At 37.0% G+C, this 21,040-nt stretch overlaps 1 protein-coding gene and 1 pseudogene across 2 annotated transcripts; both read right to left on the bottom strand.

Moving 5' to 3' along the window:
* Window positions 1-483: 483 nt before the first annotated feature.
* Window positions 484-17,714, bottom strand: LOC132156729 (bcl-2-like protein 11). 2 transcript variants are annotated; one of them, XM_059565712.1, is made up of 5 exons: window positions 17,072-17,714; window positions 15,072-15,349; window positions 11,800-11,933; window positions 2,813-2,939; window positions 484-1,716 (listed from the first exon to the last, which is right to left on the bottom strand). In XM_059565712.1, exons 1-5 carry the CDS (start codon window positions 17,086-17,088, stop codon window positions 1,658-1,660), a joined length of 615 nt encoding a protein of 204 aa, XP_059421695.1. In that variant the 5' UTR covers window positions 17,089-17,714; the 3' UTR covers window positions 484-1,657. The 2 variants fall into 2 exon arrangements, with proteins under 2 accessions (XP_059421695.1, XP_059421696.1); XM_059565713.1 differs by lacking the exon at window positions 2,813-2,939 and having other exon boundaries at window positions 17,072-17,428.
* Window positions 17,715-18,790: 1,076 nt separating this feature from the next.
* LOC132157559 (acyl-coenzyme A oxidase-like protein) overlaps window positions 18,791-21,040 on the bottom strand; it is a 47,763-nt pseudogene continuing 45,513 nt past the window's right edge.

Below are 21,040 nucleotides of genomic sequence, written 5' to 3'. Positions count from 1 at the left end.
ATGTGGAATATTTATGTCAAAACAACAAATACATCCATATTAGTTACACATACTTACTATTTTTGCATGACGGTCTGAATTATTTAGTGACAGGAATTTAATAACACAAAACAATGCTTAAAATATGAGATTTAGGAGTCGTTCAGAAGACCTTTTCACATGACTCTCATCTTTAAACACTTTAAGCATAAAGCGGTACTTTGATCTTTGCAGGAAAAGTGTTGCAGATGGCAAAACGGCAAAGCTATTTTCTTGGCTTTCTGGATAAGAACTGGGTAAAAAGTAAAAAAAAAATGGTTGGACAAATGTAGGTTCATACGTGTGTAACGTGATTTAAAAGTTCAGTGGCAAAATGGCTTCAAGTTAATATTATTTAAAATTATGTTAAAGCAATATCAACAGTTATAACTAGGTGAAATACCACCTAAAGTTCACGGGCCAAAAAAGGTCACAGAAGTCACTTTCAAACCTTTTGTTCAGCGAATTTCGCTTCATACTTTTTCGCCCTGATGCAAAACTCTCAGTTGTGTGGATTCCTATTGAAATGACTGGATTTTTGCCACAAAACTTAAAGAGTCACCTTAAGGATGGGATCTTTTGGGAAGTAATTATTCTTTTTGTCAATTTTCCTTGGCTCCAGTGCAAATCTGTAGCAGAAGTTTCTTCCAAATGGTTGCATCAGCAACACACTAAAATGGAAAGTGGCAGCCATACTTTAACCAATACTAATACGAATTTCAATATATCAGTATACAGACTACTGCGTGAACATCATATAACCTAATTAATATTCATGTCCCTCCTATTTATAACAAAGGTATAGCTCGGTGCTTCAAAGTTTCCCGATGTATTGGGATTGACGTGAGTCATGTGAAAAAGACTTTAATTATCTGGCTTCAAAGTGAGAATGCACTTCCGATGTAAAATCCAAGAAAAAGACGGACTAAAGGTAAATCATCATTCAAATGTTATGTGTCAAATTTCTATATATTGTTGATGGTTTCGGTCATGTCTTCAATTGCAATTTTATTAAAATCTAACTTCATTTTCTGTTTTGGGGTTTGTATTTGTATAGACTATTCAAACCAATCGCAAGTGCAAACTTGGAGCCAATGAACACATGAGGGACAGGCAGAAACACTAACATCATCGCTTGATCAACTAACGTCCACGTTCATGAAATTATGCACAAAATGTACAAATTAAATACAGTGGAAATAAATATGAAAGCAATAAAGAAAAAGACAGGGTAAAGACAAAAAAGAGAGATGTGTCAAGGGCAAACAGGCAATGAAGGCACGTTTTCCACACTCCACATGGGCTTCAACAAAAACCTTCATGTCAACACAGCATGTAATGGCTCAGCTTTCCATGTGAACGCAGGAACCTCTGCTGTGAGTCAGTCTATGGATGGCCAAGGGTTCCCGATTTATGTATCCGTCCAGGTCTGCACATATCCCGACAGGTCCAAAACTGTACGCCGAAACCCGGAGAGGTTGCGGAAGAGCAGCACTGCTGTTATTCCTCAATATGTACATATTTACAGTCAGGTTGGGGGGGTGATGTATGATGCTACATGTCTGCTACGCGTCTGCTGGGTGTTCAATGTGTCAATCATCTCCTTCGCAGGAAAAACTGTACTACACGTCCAATAAGGTCATTCATCCACACGATGATGGCGTGTTCGTTGGGAGCATCGTTCCCGCCTGCACCGGCCTGTTCGGATGAGAGAAAAACAAGGCATTTAATTGAGAATCATGTTATTAAAATCAAATAGTACAATGCTAATAGACAACTGCTGCTGACAGCTAACAAGAAAAAGGTGTTGGATCCCCAATGTCCTTTAGGGATGGCAAATCCTGTCATGCAACTCAAACTTTCCGGTAATATTTTAAAAATAAAGACTGAAAGAGTAGTCAGATGTGAAATGGTAGCATATTGTTTGTTTTTTTTAAAGCCTACGTTAAGCTTTTTTCTTCTGGTGACTGTATTTAAACTTCAAAATTCATGAGTTAAAATTATCATAGAGATTATTTTGTTGGCCACAGAGCCTATTTTCTGCAGTAACCCATAAACCAATGGAAAATCCTATTGGCCTTTCATTGAGGGAACCAGAATTACTGCGTATTGTTGAGAGGTTGGCATACCAAAATACATTATCACTGCAGTGCTATATTGCATTTGTTTTAATTATATATATATATATATATATATATATATATATATATATATATATATATATATATATATATATATATATATATATATATATATATATATATATATATATATATATATATAAAATACATTTACATTCCATAGCTGTAATTTTGCTTTTAAGGGCATAAACATAGAGATGTGACTCTAAATTGAGGGTTTAGCTTGAATAAAAGCATTTTAGCATAACACACAAACTCTTCTTAATGGTGCATCTTTTAATTACATTTCCTGAATGCTAAAATGCTTTTTAGAAAAGGGGTTGAATTTGGAGCTAAATGCTAAAAATAATAGTGTTTACCTTACTAATCTACTATTTTTGGACACATATTAGTGCACGTACGCACATGAGATCATTCTGACTCGCAGATCTCACTAATCTTTACAGTAAAGAGCCGCCCAGGTAAGTCCTTCAGCATATACCGTGACACTCTGCACCATGTTGACACATGAAATACCATGGTGAGACCTTGATGTTTTGAGGGGTTTACAGTATCTGTACGCCGGTCAGATCTACAACAAATGCAATACAGGAACTAGCAGCTGCCAGGTTATCCGGTGATCTCCAGGTCTGTGAGATTTGGCAGCGACTGACCTGAACCAGGTGGCCTCTTTCTGGCCTGCAGCTCTGCGCTGCGTTCACCCAGCGTGCTGAATGACTGCGATAAACAGCGAGAGCATTTCCCCCAGGAGACTGGCAGGAACTCGTGAGGAAACACACTCTACAAGCCAGAAAAAAAGACAATAAAAAAAGCCTTTCCTTTAGAGAATTTAAGGAGGATGAAAAACAGCAGGCCGGGGCGTGACCCTCACCTCCAGGGTAAGAATCTACTTTCAGATGGCAACTATCATCAGGCCGGGTGAATCTTATAAAAACTGCTATTTCAGCCCACAATCTTAACACGAATGTTTCAAAATAACAAAATGATTTATATAATTATAATTAATATAAGTAATATTATTTATATTATATAATTAGTAAAGAAAATATTTAGAATATTTAGATAAACAATTAAAATAATTGTATCATAAATACAATTATATGCAATATAAAACAGAGTAAAATAAGCAGTAAAACTATGTTAAAAAAGGTCTTAAAAGAGGCCTTTTATTTATGCCAAAATTTAATTAACTTCACAATTTCAATTCTAATATATATATATATATATGTGCTAATAATGTCACATTAATAAACTAAATGTCACAAGAAAAGGCCTTTTTCTTTTCCTGCTTTTTCTTTATGCAAAATATAGTTTATTTCTTTTTTTTGGTTTTGGGGCGAAATGACCCATTTTATGAGATTCACCTGGCTATCACACACACATTCATTAATGAACCTAAATCACTGAATCAAGGCAGGTGTGCGTCTATGAATACGTTCGACCTGCATGGGGTCTAAATTAGGCCCTGTCATAAAACACTTTCTTTGCAAACAAAGATAGAGAGTGAAAAAAACAGCTTTCAATTCAGTAAAAGCCCTTCCAAAAATCACAACGTGCCCAAGGAAGGACCAGAGGCAGCCAGAGGAAACAGGTGAGGAGGAAGTGGAGTGAAATGGAGGGAGATTTTACCATGTGTTGTGTGTGTGTGGTTATCGAAGAGATTCATGAGTCAATGGGGCTGTGGTGCTTAAAGTGAACATGCTTCAAAGAGAAAAGCTCGTTTCAAAAGCTGCATCATTTCACATGACGTTCATTTTGACTTGAGTGAGTCAACGCTAAACCACGCATCACTGCGAGTCAATGATTTCCACAACAAGATAACTCTTGAGGTCACTGAGTTTAGGTGAACCGAATACAAGGGGCACTTCAGAGAGGAAGCAGTGCCACATATTGAGTTAAATATGCAGGAAGCGTGATCTGAAGAAGTGCTGTTTACTGATATGGGTTTTCAATGACCAGTAGCAATAAACAGAGATTAGGATTGCTTTTGCATGAAATAAAATGCGCTTATCAGGTAGGGGTGGGTGATTAATTCAAACATAATATTTAGCAATTATTATTTAAAAAGATTTAAATCAAGGAATCATCGTTTTGAATATTTTTACACTTAAGACATTTTGATAATACACCAATGCTACAAAATGACAAAAATTCTGCTTCATGCATGAGATGCTGCACAAGACTAGATGGTCAAACATGTTCGTCAAGTGCATGATTACACAGAAAAACAATGGAAAAGCAGAGCAGTGCAATGAAAAACCTGTAAAGAACTACTACTGTATGTTTGATATTTAATGTTTGCATAATAGTGACAGGCTAAAATCTGCTGATATATAATAGCATACTACTGGGGTTATACAGTACTTTGCCATTTTGAACTTGAACTGCCTTGACTTTTTGAGTTGCCCTCTAAAACTGAATGGCTTCATTTTGGTTAATAAATATTTAGCATTTTTATTATTTCATAATATTTATGTTTAAGAGAAGTTTATACAATAGTTGTCTTCATATTTAATGCACTGTTTCTGCAAAGATATTTTACACTTACTCCATGTTGACCACTTCATGTGGGATAACACTTTATTTTATTTTTTGCTATATCGGCCAGCACTAATATCAACTGCACAATGCATAGCCTGTAGTGCAATTAATTTAAATACTTTTAAAATGCATGTATAATGTATAAATGCTGTACAAAGCCGAGCTATATTCACATTTTATATTTGGCCTGTTAGTTGGCATTTGCAAAAACCAATGGAACATTTTCAATTGCACTAAAGCATTTGACTCACATTTAAAAAGGACAAATTATTGTTTTTATCTGACTGTAATCAAACATTTTACATGAGGTACAAGCCCCTTAAGGATGGTAAAATTTTAAAACTGCTTCAAACACAATCAGAATTCCAAGTCGGAACTTTCTGCTTTAAAATTTGGAGGGAGATTTAATGCTTCCATTAATTGGACACAGATAGGATGACCCTAAAACAGCCAAACAGCATCAGATTTATTGGTGTATCACTAGTTTATATAACCGTTCATATGCTGTTAAGAAAGCGCAGTTGTGTGTTGCATGCACAACTTAAGTGGGTCACGAAAAGGCTCTTGGTTGTGATGTGGTGAGTGTGTCTTCAAAACCAGCGTGACACTGCAGATCGAGAAAAATGACAGACGCGCATCCCTCTAATCAGGCACAATTAGCTTATTCACCGCTGCGGAAAAACACAGTCTTATTTACTATTTCAGCCCGGTTTGAGTCGACATATCAGCTCTCGCATCCTCCATCTGGGATCAATTGTGCCACTGTTAGCTTTAAAGGAGCTCTTGACACAAAAGTTGGTGTTTATCTAGAGTTCTATCTGTACTGTGGGACAGGGGGCAAACAGAGAGAGCGTACGGGAGAAGAAGGGTGGCATCCCTGACTCATCTCGCAGGGACAATAGAGTCTGGCATGGAAAAAAACTGCGACCACATGCAAGGAAAAACAGAGCTGCCACAACTCAACAAAGCCAGAGCGCAGCAAAACAACCCTCACAGACTGTAGTGAGCTGCTAATACATTCACAGATGGTCGGTTTGCTATTGCCAGAGCTGGTAAAATGCATGTAATACAACACAAGGGCATGTGCTTTCAGTTTACGTGGACGAATAGCATGTGACAACCTGACGAAATCGAAAAACATGGAGCAACAAAGAAACTACTCCATATTAGCTGCACGTCAGCCTGCAGTTACAGTGCAAAGACGTATGATGGAATGTGTATTATTGTGAAAATCAGTGTAATGACATAAAAACATGAGAGGAAGGTACAAACAGATGCACAGGAAGCAGAATTTGGGAATTGGGACCTCAATCACACTAATGACAATATTTATTAAAAACTCAAACTTTACAGAAAGTTTCCATTTGTGAAAAACATATTTGAAGCATTTTTTAATGGTTTTAGTTAACTATAACAACTGCATGAATAGTTGTATTTTTATTAACTAATCTTCACAATGACTGAAAAATAATGCAACAAATTTGCTTCTTAAAATAAAACATTCAATTTAAAATTTAATTGAAGAAAAATTTCAAATTTATTAACATTTTTATTTTTTTCATATATTTTCATTATTAAATTTTATTATTAAAAATACTTAAAATTATTGTGATTTCTAAAGCCACAATAATTGAAAGACATTTTGTCATTCTAATCTAATTAACATCCAAAAAAAAACTGTTTTTCAGAGTTTTATTTTTTAATTTCCCACCAAACTACATAACGAAACATACTGAATGCACTGTACTTCTAACCATTGCACATTTTCATCCATATCATATTAAATAGAACATCTACCCCTACAAAAGGCATGTTCACACCAAGAACAATAACTATAATGATACATATAACTATATTAGTGTTCACTCTAATGCACAATAGTATTCAGTGTAACATAAACATGTGCTGCAGTTTTGGCATCTGCTACTTTAAATGCTCAAGCTCTTTAAAGTCAGGTGGATTCTGATTGGCTGTCAATGATTTATTGTTCATAAAATCACTCTGGAAGTGATTCCAACAATATTGTTTCTTTGTATTGTTTTCGTCGAATTTGAACAATTATCTTCTTTGGTGTGAATGGGCCTTAAGGTCAACTCAAGCATCTTATCTACTCCGTGAAGCATCCATTGGTTCGTTCCAGCTGCGCTAGGAAGGACAGTTGAGGTTCTGACTTACTGCTAGTCACTCAAACTGCACTAACCCTCAGGGAGACAGTGAGTTTGCAGCATGTTCGGACATAAACGCATGCAATCATCTCCTGAGAGGTAGCCGCATGACTCAACAGAAACTTCACCAGCTACAATACTCTAGACTGTTCCAGTTCTCCAGGGAAGAGGGCGGCAACAAAAGAGCATTGATGCAAAGAGCTGACAAAGGTCCGTCATGTGGGATTTTGCAGTGCGGGATGCAGACATTAGCGGCACTGGAACAACGAGCAGCTCTGTGGCCAGACATCTGCTCTGCATTAGTGCGGTGCTTACTAACAGAGTGCTAGCATGTCACACCAGCACTCCTCCATCAGAGCCAGCGCTGGAGAATGCTGCACATCCAGGACAATTATAGAGCCTCCAATAAATCCCAGCTGAAGTTTCTGATTATCTTTTCTATTTATGAGAGGAACTTGAACGGAAAGCTCACACTGAGTTCTTGCGCCGCTGCATTTAATAAACACGGCTGCCAAAAGAGATTTGATTGCTCAAGTCTTTCTTAATTTATTTTTTTATTGTGCCAAGCATCATTATTAATATTCCTCATACTTACTGTTCGGGCTTTATTCAAATCCCTAACACAAAGTGTTAGACGTTATTAGCTACAACTCATCCTAATACCTCAAATCGAGCGTCTTGAGTGGGAGAGGTGTGATATTGCATTTCTAAGTGATTGAAATTACAATTTTAGTCCGGCAAAGAATAAAATAAAACAAGCCAAAAAGTTTCAAATTTACAATGAATTGGGGACCAGGTCATATTTAGAGACTTGAGGATATTATGTCCTGAAGCATAATTTTAATTATGATGATTTCTAGACCTGGAAAGGGGGGGTAATTTTGTACAAATTATACAACTACATCAGCATTTCTACAGAAATGTTATATATATATATATATATATATATATATATATATATATATATAATATATATATATATATATATATTATGCCAAGCTCTAAAACATTGAGTAGAAATTGTGAATGATAAAAAAAAAATCCTTATACAATATCTTTTTGTAAGATATTGATTATGGATCAGGAATTTTTTTATTATTATTCACAATTTCTACTCAATATTTTGTAGTAGTAGTTGTAGTAGTTGTATGTAGTTGGAACTCACTGGGTCAGAAAACGGGGTCAGAAAGGTTCAAAAGGTTGAAAACCACAGGTCTACATTATAATTTACTTAAGTTAAACACTATAAACCACTTAGCAACACCCTAGAACCCATTTTCAGTACTCTAGCAACCAGATAGCAGTGTCCTGACGTGAGCTTTACACAGACAAGATAGCATTTTTTTCATAAAGTCAAATGTTTAATGACATATTATGGCATTTTCTATATTTTTTAATTTTAAATGTGGAAATACTTCATTTAATTGACAATTTTTCCCAATCAGTTATTCCAAAAATCCCCATTTAGAGGTCAACCAAATGTGGACTAAATATCCAAACACGCACAGGAGCATCAAACTCCTGAAGGTTGAGATTCACTGGTCTACATCGTAGTTTACTTGCTACTTTCTATCAACCATTTAGTAACAACCTAGCAACCACTTGGAATACCCTAGCAACCACATAGCAGCACAGAAGATATAACCATTCATATTTTATTCTTCCATTGATCATGGAAGTCAATTGTTTAATTTAATAAAAGTTTTGTTTAATCTGACATGTTAAATGTGGAAGTTCTTCAATTCATTGACTGCTTTTCCAATCAATTATTCCAAAATCTAAACAAACTAACACACGCAGGAGCATCAAAACCTCGAACACAGACACGTGAGAAGAGAAACAAACAAAAGCGTGGAGTCCAACCCCTCCATTTGGAGTGCTGGCCGGCCGTTTCCTCTCTGACCCTGACAGTGAGTGTCTCTCGCTCGGCCCGAGTGCGTCTATATGGCGCTGAGGAGACTGATCCGCTGCATAATTAGAGCCCAGAGCCTAACCGCAGGGTAAACATAATGAAGCTGAGCTGTCCCAGACACATACAGTGCTGCCATGCAACCCTCCCTCTTTTCTCTCTCTCTCTCTCTCTCTCTCTCTCTCTCTCTCTTTTCAGACGACCCATCGGCCTATTAGAAACCCCACCAGGGCTATTAGTCTGAGTCTTTAAGAGAAGTGGGCGATTTGGGGGGTGGGGTGGGGGGGAGGGGTTGGGTGAATTCTGCTCCTCCTGAGTCTTCTGAAACACAGCAGACTCCGTACGAGGCTGTTGTCACGCACACGCTCCTGTAATGTTAGGGCTGCTTGTTGTGATTCATTAAATGGATATAACATTCGAGTGGACTTGGCATCCACTCTCAACTGTGCTTCAAGATTAGTTTTGAGTTGTGCATTATATTACATTACATTATTATTTCAACATGTAAAATGACCAAAATTATACACCTGCATTGCTTCCAAAGGGGACTTCAAGATGGCTTAAAATGCTTTAAAATAAACCATTAAAATACACATAAGCTCAGAATTCTAACTTCCCTCCTGAGAATTCTAAGTTAACATCCTTGTTTCCTCAGAACTCTGAGTTTCCTTTTTACCTGAGAATTCTGAGTTGACCTTTTTGCCATTCTTTCTTTCCTTTTAGAATTGAGTTTACATCCCTAAATTCTGACTTGTTTACTCAGAATTCTGAGCTTACACACCACACTTCTGCCTTTTTTTTCTCTTAGAATTGAGTTTACATCCCAAAATCTCACAATTCTGACTTTTTTTCTCACAATTCTGACCTGGATGTACAAGGAAGCTTAAAAATAACGTGAAAAAGTGATGTAAATTTTATTTAATTAAGAAATTTATTATTTTTATTATTTTTATTAATAATAAGCTATAATTATTTTATAGCTACTTTCTTAAACTTTTACTTGTTTCTTTGTTTAAAGCCTAAAAGGTTTTTTTTTTTTTTTTTTAATGGCCTTCTGGGGTGCTAAACCCAAACGTCTCCTCTGATTAGGCTACAGGGTGTGTCTGGAGAACCAGGCAAACACGACACATCCAGCAACAATGAATCACTGATGAATCAAGTGCACTTGTTAACAGCAAATGCGTCATGCAGCATTCTATAAGAGCATATCTCTCTGAAAACATGTGATTGTTCTGGAAGGATATTATTTTAAGCAAATAAAAAAACTTTGAAAACAAAACAAAGTTGCCACAGGCATAGTGAAGTATGAGACATAGCTTAACAATCAAATGAAGAACAAATCCTATTTCTACTAGCATTCACAGGTTTGGGGACAGTAAGATTTTATTTTTCAAATAAAAATCAGCACAACTGATTTCAATATTAATAAATGTTTATTAAGGAGCAAATCAGCAAATTAGAATGATTTCTGAACGATCATGTGACACTGAAGACTGGTGTAGTGATGCTGAAAATTCAGCTATTAAACCGCTATTTTAAATTGTAATATTTAAGTATTTTGATAAAATAAATGCAACTTTGGTGAGCACTTTTCAAAAACATTTTAAAAAAATCTTACCAAACTTCTAAATGGGTAGTGTATGAAAAAATGGTGTAAATGTATGTACGAAGATAGAAATGTATGAAAACAATGTCCGACTTTTGTTCACACACTTAACCCCAAGTATGAGCAATAAATAGTAACTGTTGCCTTAACAAGCACCGCTAATAAATGTACCGTTGAGCTGTTTATGAGCACGTCTGGGCTCATGGCCTACAGGTATATCTTTCGAGAGGTTTGCAGGCCTTGCTCACTTGAACAATGACTGAGGTAATTTTACGCAGCAATAACCAGACAACGATAGCCGGAGTAGATAAGGCTCTATTTGCATGCTGAGCTCACAGAGATGACCTCAATCAAAACTCTGTCTTTTAACACTGCTACAGAGAGCGGCTATGAGAAGCTGTTCAACTTCAAATCCTCAAAGACGCAACATTTGCTAGTCGCTAATTCAGGAGCGTAAGATCTGACACAACATAATAAACACAAATACTACCAGACAGAACTGCGTCCAACTGGACAGCTGCCCAAACAGGAAGCATGACACAGTACTGGAGTCCAAGAGGTGAAAGGCACTAATTCTTCAACGGAGGTATTAATCATCTCAGATTTAACAAATACAATAACAGAATCTTATCAGAGCCATCAGCATCGCCATACAGTGAAAACAGGTTTGGATGTTCAATAGATAACCAAAGGTGGACATACTGTACTGGCATGGCTATATTTGCATAAGGAATGCACATAAACACAATTTGAGTCATACAGCCCTGGACATTAATCTAACAAGGTCATATCTATATTATCTAATGTAATAATTGCTCATCAATGCATGGCAATTGCAGTATGAATATTAAGGAGAATAATTGATGCTGATTTGATTTGACAAATTTCATATATAGTGGTGCTAATTTTAATATTACTCCGTATTACAACTGCATTATTTTTACTAATAAAATAAAATAAAAAGTGGGACTCCAAAGAGGAATCATAAATCCCTTAATTAACGGTTCCTGGTGATTGTAGAATCTAGTAATGGAGAATGAGATGATGAAAGGCGAAAGTGTGAACACCATATCAAGCCTTGATTCTTGATGAAGAACCTTGATTTCTTGACTGCTGCCGAAGTGATGCAACATTAAGAAATACAAGTTATGAAAATAAAGCTCCCTTTACAAAGACAGAGTAAACATTTCCCTCATTAAGGCCCTGATCTGCAGAGACTTGCGATGCCGCTTTCGTATGCATGCTCCTCTCTGCAACACCTGATTTATACTCTGATATACGAGGGGGCGGCTTCCAAATGCGAATTCAAACCAGCTAACCTGGACAGACAAAGAAAGCTGTTGCTCTAGCGAGTGAAAATATTTCATCATCATCAATCTCCTGCACTTGATCCTATGGTGTCAACTCAATATTACTCACCCCCAGACAGTACAGACGGTTGAACTCGTCTCCAATGCGCCGCAGCTCCTGAGCGACCGCCATCTCCGGCCCCATGGCTTCCACAGGTGCTGCCATCTGCAAGTGCTGGTGGCTAGGTTCGTCAAACCATACCTCTGAAAAACACAAGCAAAATCAATTTTAAGACATTCAAACCTCAAATGATAGGGATGAGCAAAATATTTTGTATCACTATATAATATATATATATATAATTTTTTTTATGTAAAGGTGATTCAAACATTAAAAATACTAACGAAATGTCTTAATGTACAAAGTAAAGGTCTATCAAAGATGAATCTGATTAATTTTTTTTACTGAAAAGTAACACAGAACACAGAATTTGCAGAACAAAACAAACAAACAAAAAAATGGTGTAGAAACTATTTTCATTTGCTAGTAAAACTGCTATGTAATAACACAATAAGAAATGGCAAGTAATACATTGAACTAAAACATATATAAACATATATATATATATATATATATATATATATATATATATATATATATATATATATTTGTAAAACGCATTGCAATAATCCTTCTGAATATTTACAACTCCAGAAAATACTTTTTTATAGTGGACCAATTTTTTTTTTAAATATTATACTAATATTAGATTATTTAAAAATATATATAAAATATGTATGTATGTATATATATATCCCTTTTATTTAAAAAAAAATCCAAAGTAAAAGTGAGTCTATAACAGATAAATCTGATTTTCTGAAAATCTGATCTTTGAAGTTCGGAATAGGAATAATTTGTGACATCATCTGAAAATATCAGTCTAAGTCGGGGATAGGCAACTCCAGTCCTGGAGGGCCACTATCCTGCAGAGTTTAGCTTCAGGCCTCATAAAAACTCTGCCTGCCTGTATCTATCTAGTAATCCCGAAAACACTGATTGCCTTGTTCAGGTTTGTTTAATTAGGGTTGGAGCTAAACTCTGCAGGACAGTGGCCCTCCAGGACCGATGTTGCCTATCCCTGGTCTAAGTTATAAAATTTCGGCTAAAGATTATGAAAACAAGCTTTTGTGTGCAGTTGAATTATGAAGGCCAGGATTAAGAAGAATAAGTCCTATTTAGAGACTTGAGGATGGAATTTAAACAAGCAGTAAAACAACTACAAATCAAGACATTTCTTATTTCAATTCATCCATCTACTGTTTTTCCTTCTTTCAAGAACCAGAGTCCACACTGTCTTCATATGGTCATACAGAAAGTCAGGATTAATAATCCAAATTTCATGAAAAAATAAACACTCTTTGACTAAACACAAAAATCATTGCCACACCATGCAAGACTTCTTGTCCTGTATATTGCATGCCATCGATTGGTGCCAACAACCACCTCTGCAACCTCTGGTTTGGTTTTTCCACAGCCATTATCATGATTTAATATTTCCTAACAGTGCTAGAATTCCACGTTGTCGGTTGTAAGGCAGTAGCTGAACGATAGCTGAGGTTATGAGGCGAAACGCTAATATCACCCAAATTCTTTCTGAACTCAAATTGATCTCGCGCTATGACTCAAGCGAGAAGCTGTTTGACTGTTATTTCTCATGCTCAATCATATTAGGACCAATGGATACTCATTTCCTTTCACAACTCTGCTAGACCTATATGAACTGAACCAGACAATATCTCAAATATCACTCAGAGTTTCAGTCAACACTTTCACCTCATTCTCTCAGGCCTTTACTACACTGTAACTACACCAACAACTTTACTACACCAACAACAACATCTCAAATGAGGACATCTAAATCAATACTGCAGTGGTCAGATGACTGTGTGTGCGCTCAGTTCTGGCTTTGTTTATCACCGCATCTTTATTTATCTTTGGACAAAATAAGACGTTTGACCCATAAGAGGTGCTCAGAAAGGGCAGAGTTCATACGTTTAAATTTAAGACCTTGTGCCAGCACAATGCAGCAGCTAAAGGTATAAACAAGAGGCCACTGGTAGAGGAACTCTGCTGTCGAGAAAGCAACAGATGAGAGCCCTGATAAGTTATTGTTGTTTCTCTTCGCCATTAAGAGTGGCTACAGGAAGACAATTATCACCATCTCATATCTCCAGGCTCTCAATAGGGAAAACAGAGATGGTTGGATCTCGTGTCTAGACTTCACAAAAGACAGGCTAGTCTATTTTGACTGCATGCACTAAGACTGAGTCTCTAACTGCTTTCTGGAGGCCTCGGTGACAGTGAAGGTAAACAAGAAGACAACAGGCAAATCAGCCCACTCTATCTGAGGCATTATGAGAAGATGGGTCACATGCTGTGGTCATGCGTCTCAGGTGCACCGGGTTTGCAAGATATTGTGAATGAACCAAGCTGAGGGTGCATGCTTTAGAATACATAATGCAGCGAACAATCTGATGTTAACAGAGAGGAAATGCAGGTTGCTTCTTTTAGAGCAGCTTTCACAAAGACAAATGATTCGACTTGGCTTTAGGCAGATCTGTGCTGCTCCTTAATGAGAAGAACATGCTTTCTGGAAGAGATTTTCGAGACAAGTGCACTGCCAAGCATCAAAACATTATGCTTATCACTGTGCTAATGTGGAAAACTGAGAGCCAAGTTAAACATCCAAAGCACTTACATGGATGACATTCATAAACAGTGAGATGTAGCTATATTCTTATTTTTATGCACCTTTATTTCACCTGTACAATCTGTCATTGTCTATTTGGATAGTCTAGTTTATTTATTAATTTTTTACTTCACAGACCCAGCGACCCCCTCCTCTATTCAGATCCCCAACATATATAAAATGGCTAGATTTTATTTGCCAACATTTTCTAATGTCTTTGATTAACATGCTTATTATATAACTAATGTATTACATTTTCACTACTACACATTTTTTTAAAAGAAAATCTATGTTTTATATATCTGTCCACTGACCCCCAGGGGCCCAAAACCAAATTGACCCTTGACCTTGGGAATAAAGCCTCGTTTTAGATAGCATTAAAACGACAATTTAACGAATCATTTACTTTTATCGCCATGAAAATGATCCAAAATCAATAATTATAAATTATAAATTTCGTCAAAACATTGAAGAGCGCGCGTGATTCACAGCTCAGTCACACAAAGGCGGGAAAACCTGCAATTTGAAATGATCCAATTCTTAACGGACTAATCCACTGAGAGAAACCGTTATGATGCCTCGCTGTTAGTCGCGTCAGTGTCGTGTTTACACACCACAAAATAGAGCCTTTTTTTCTCCAGTGGGCTCTTACCATCATTTTGGTCGTCTTGCGCTTCGGAAATATTGGGCATAAACGGGGAACTTGGCACAGAATCGCTGTCGACGGAAAAATAGCCACTAGAGGACCTGGAGAAGGATCGGGACATCGGTGACCTCGACTGGTGACTATTCGACATGGCATTCCCTCCCCTTAACGGGTCCCCATCGCTCGGCTGAGGGAAGTCAAAGTGTTCGGTGCGCAAGACAGCTCCGCCACCGGCTCTCTCTCCGCCTCCCCGCGAGGCCGGGCCGTTAGCCAGCGTTTGCTCTCTGCAGAACAAACAAAACAATCATTACTGTCTTTTGCAAGCGATTCGAAGAGGAATTGTGTGGGTTGTCGGCAGGGGGTTTTGAATTTCCAGTCTATTTCGTGACGATTCGCACGCGCTTGAAAACTCTGCTGGCACAACCGGCAAAGTGCGTCACAGACGAGCTCCACTTCAACTTCCTATTTCTTCCTTACAGCAAAACAGTCTACATGTTGGGATGAAACTCAAGAACGCGCGAGGGCGTCGCGTCGAATAACGCACGGCTCTTCGAGATCGCGCTTATAGCGGAATCTAACTTACACGCGTTCGACTTTGTTTAATCGTTCTGGTCTATACGGGTTCATTATGTCGCGCTTTTTAAAATGAAAACACATCTCGCATTTCTCCGTAAACCAGTTCAGCTTCGTCAGTCATGCCGGTTTGTACAAACCGCGGAACAACCATGACAAAACAGCGGGGAATACAGAAATAAAACACCAAACAATTACTTACACGCTAAAATAAAAATAGAACAAACTCCGTCAATGATGTTGTAGTATCACCTAATGTACCGCTGAATTTGCTGTCCCTTGCACTTCTTAGTAAGTACTTTATAGTCCGTAGGAGCTGCGCGAGTTAGAAACACGCACGCGACTGGATCGCAGTTGCGTTCTTCGGTTTTCTTTATATCTTGCTTCGATGTCTCTTGTCAGCGAGTTGTAAAGTCAGCATTTTACTGACAGTAATGAATAATGTACTGTACGTGCGGGGAGTCTGACGCAACGCGATCGCGACGCCTTACTTTCTTTCTTTAATTTCACCTGTTGTGCTCCATATTCTACTATCATCCCTCGGTTCTGAACGAGTTTTATAGCGATTTATTTTCAAAGAGAGAGCGGCGGCGAAATAATATGCGAACCAAAACAAAGTTTCCAATAATAGGAGCGCGTCGACGCCTCCAAGTGTTCAGACAGCAAACAATAGCGGACAAAGTTTGTTAGTGTCAGTCTAACAGACCGACAGATTATAGACGATAGTTAAAATAAATAAACAGTAATAATAAAAAATAGGCTACGTATCGAACGGCACGTTTTAATTCGCCACTGTTTCCAGTCGGGAACATTTCGAGTCACATTTCGACAGTAAAGCGCGAATAAATATATATTTTACACACGTTGGTAGAGTATCGCCTGGCGTACATCTGTAGAACTTCAACAACAACCGCAGGTTTTCATCGTATTTGGACTTATTTTTCAGTGGATGACGGAAAAGAAAACAAAGCAAACATGTGCATGTCGTTAACAATTGCAATCAGTTCAATAATTCACTCTGGTTAAATGTCAACACGTATGGTCCACTGAGGGGAGTGGACTCCTCTACTATATCTCAACTTTTATTGTCTTTGCGACATTGTTTGGCTGGACGCTATGTAAAACGCGCATCTGAAGTTTCACTTTTTTCCCCCTCGGCGCCCCGCGCAACTTTTTTTTTTGCTCGTTATGCTTCGCTAGCATAAAATATCAACACGAAAAATAATCCAAGGTGATCTTGACAAATGTCCTATTTTATTAAACAGCTTTACTGATTTTAAATCTCGGCGATCAGATGTCATAACGCGTAAATTTTTTACATGCAATCCCATCTGAAAGACAATGTTGTGCAAAAAAAAAAAAAGTGCAAAAAAGTTGTCCTAAAGAAAGCCGGTTGTATGTACAGTATGTACGATACGCGCGTATGAACTCACCTGGACGTGTCAGACATATCCGCTGCGGCAAACTCGCGTTAACGCATCATCTTAGCGATAGACAACAAAACGAAGTGTAAATTTCGAAATATCCAGAGATTAAAAAAAGTGGAAATAGTAAAGCACAGTTCCAACAGCAGACAAATCGATGACTTGAAATCTCTCGATGTGTTTGTTTCGCTTAGAGCAGCTGTCAGATAAGATCCTATGTGAAAAATGTCCACAGGGTTGTTTTGAATGGTCTCTTTTGTCTCGGTGTCTTATTCTTAAGTGCACTTCCTCGCCGAGGCTCACTCTCTCTTGTCTGCTGCGCAGAGAGAGCAAGTTGTTCTTCTGTCTATTTACTGAAGTGAACCCTCACAGTAAAACGGAGAAGCCACGCCCATGTGGGATGGGCTTGTGATGGTCAAACCCACAGGGCTGGGATCTTCTCAAACCACACCATCAGACTCTAAATGTACACAAACACCTTAGATTAAACTACAACAAAAGCACCATAGTTCTTCTTTTGCACGGGCTAGTCTCTTCTGTGGTATATTTCATGTACAGTCAGGTTGAATAATGTTTGATCACAAGTCACAAGTGAATCATGAGCATTTTGAAACAATGTCATGTTGCTTGCTGCATTCAAAACAAACCAGGTTTACAATTGCCAAACTTAGTATTTGGTGCACATTTTATTATGTTATTAATAAAAATAACATTTGTGGCACAGCAGGACAACATTCACAATGCAAACAAAAAGACTATGAGGAAAATAATTGAGCAGGCCGAGCAAATTCTACCTAAATTGTTTACCTTTATTTGGCTCAAATGGTAAATGTATGGCAGTTGATAATGGCATTACAAACTATAGCAGCTGTAATAAATTACATCTGTCCAACATACTATTGTGGTTACTGTTACTCCGTGTATGTGCAATTGCATAAATATTCAATATCTGTGCGTCATGTGAGGACTAATTTTATTTGGGCTTTCTCGACTCCGTATTTAACTAAAAAACTGCCACTTTGCACTTCTTAATGCTGTTACCTCTGTAAGTGCAAGATGTTTAGTTTGTTGGGAGAATTTTGATTCTGGTTCAGATGGTTTTTATTTGAAATAATTTCATCTTAAATCCTTGAAGAATTAAGGGTGGGGGGGGGGTAGAACCTGTATGAAAGACATAATGTTCAACTCGAATAACTGAAATTCCCTTCTTCACACACTCTAAAAAAAATAAAGGTTCTTAATTGGCACTGGAGAGTTTTTAACATCCATTGAACAGAAGATTTTTTTTATAGTGTAATAAGGTTCTTTAGATGTTTTTCCCACTTAGGAAAAATAATTATAAAAAAAATATTCAATGAAAGGTTCTTTATTGGCATCTTTGCTTACATGTAGAATTTTTATCATCCATGGAACATTATTGGACAAAACAGTCTTTGAATGTTAATAGAACAATAAGCCCCAAGAAGCTGTGGTTTATAGTGAATTTATAACCGCTAAGAGACTGTTAGCCTACAACCCCCTTAGCTGTTATAAATTCACTGTAAACCACGGCTTCATGGAGCTTAAGGCTTTTCTAAAACATTCATTCCATATACATAGTATGGTTTCACAAAATAAAACAGAGCAAATAAAGTGTAATGATATTAAGAAAAACATTATTCTTCCGCCAAACAATGTAGTTCCTCAGAAACTGTTGTGGTTCCAACAAAGTAGTTGCTGAGCATGTATGTAGAGTCATTTACAACAGCTTCGAACTTGGCTCAACCAATCAGAATCAAGGACCGGAACTATCCGAAAGGTTCTTTATGGAACTCAGAATGGTTCTTCTGTGGCATTGTTGCAAACCCGTCCCTTTGGAACCTCTATTTTTAAGAGTGAACAAGTAAAAATAGTGTCATGTCCATAGTATATTTAATTTAAGGCCTTGGTCATTAGCAGCAAGTTCTACCATTCATGTGCTTAATCATAAAACCCTCCAATTAGTCCCTCATCACTCCGACCCAATGTGAAAGAACATCAGGAAACCTGATGTCACTCCATCGTTCTTCCTCATCCTCATAAAGTCATGTTCATTCTCTTTTATAGAGTATAGACTGTGGTTGGGTGCTGCTGGGGTACTGTGGGCCCATTCGGCCCTGGGATTGACGACTCCAGCGATAGGATCCTGGACGCAGGAGGACCATCATCATCATCGACCATCTTCAGCGCCTCATCCTTCATCGATCTGCACAGCCCCAAAAGCTTCAAAACAAGCAGACCACAGTCACATGAGCATTAATGCAGCGATTACAAAACTATATCATTATACAACTGGATGTTTTGAAGAAAATGTGAGTAGAGCTTGCCCAATGAGAAACCACCGACAGTCAACCCCCATAATAAGTTGCACAATTTTTCATTTATGTCTATAACACAAACGCTGAGAGACATGCACATTTATAAATGGGGTTAAGGATTTAACCCTTAAGTATGATCAGTAGCAAACACCACTAATGATATTTGACACTAGAAAATTTCTTAATCACAACTACACTGAGGAAAAAAACAACTATTACAAAGGCACATAATTTGAAATACTGAAGTAGAAAAGCTGAATTAGGATTTTCTTGTAAAACACTCCAATAATCATTTATTAAAAACTTCTAATTATCACAAGGTATTAGACAACTTTTTTTACAGGAAATAAAAACCATTACCATTCCTCTTCCATAATAGCACCCTCTGGTGGATATTAACAAAGCAACACTGAAAACTTTCATTTACTAAAGTTCCATTTCCCAATTTGCTCCATTGGATGAACTGTGTGTGGTTTGAGCGGAGACCTTGATGTGTGAGAATACAGTCAGACTGTCCTGAGGGTCAAGCCAACAGGAATGAGAGGTTCCTGCTTTAGCTGAGACAACTGAAGATCACCGTAATGTGATAAAAGACAGAAATGACTCACCATAGCCAATGTTTTGAGCAGAACCACAGCATGCTGGATCAGATGACATACTGACTGTATCAAAAGTTTGACATTACTGTATTTACTGTAACATTATTGAGTTATTCAAATACATAACATAGGGATAAATTCCATAGATCTACATAACTGTGTAAGTTTTTTTTTTTTTTTAAGTTTTTGAAGAGTCTTTTTCTGCTCACCAAGGTTGCATTTATTTGATGAAAAATACAATAAAAACAGTAATACTGTGAAATATTATTAAAATGATTTTTAATTTCAATTTAATTTTGAAATGTAACTTATTCCTGTGATGTATAAGCAAAATTTTCAGTCTTCAGTGTCACATGATCCTCTAGAAATTATTCTAATATATGGATTTGCTGCACAAGAAACATTATTATTATTATTACTACAGTTGAAAACAGTCATGCTGTTAAATGTATTTTTGTGGAAACTATGTATATATTTATATATATGTATATGTGTGCGTGTGTGTGTACAGTATGTGTATATATATAAATAATTCTGAATTATTTGATGAATAGAAAGTTCAAAAGAACATAATTTATTTGAAATAGAATCTTTTGTAACATTATGAATCTTTACTGTTACATTTGATAAATTTAATGCATCCTAGCTGAATAAAATTATAAATTTCTTTGAGAATAATTAAATAATCTTAATGACTCCAAACCTTTAAACAGTATTATAACACAGGCCCGGACTATTTAATAAAAGTTCAAAAACGGTGAAAAAGGAAACTGAAAGTTACAACTCGAACACCTAAAAAACTAAACTTTCCCTCAGAGATAAATGAGCATATATACATTTTGATGATGAACAAATAAAAAGTTCATGCTCAAATTATTTTCTAACCTGATGGATACAGAACACAGGCGTAGTTGCTTAGAAATAAGACTAAAACTATTCAAAATGATTTAATGATAATAAAATTGGAATTAAATAGGGGAAAATCACAATCATACTATTCATCTCCCATCGTTGCTTCATTCGTGAGGTGTCACACTGATTCC

This window comes from Carassius carassius, chromosome 14 (genome assembly GCF_963082965.1).
Source record: "Carassius carassius chromosome 14, fCarCar2.1, whole genome shotgun sequence".
Taxonomy (NCBI): domain Eukaryota; kingdom Metazoa; phylum Chordata; class Actinopteri; order Cypriniformes; family Cyprinidae; genus Carassius; species Carassius carassius.
Note: the sequence above shows the minus strand (reverse complement) of the source record. Positions and strands in the feature narration are given on the sequence as shown.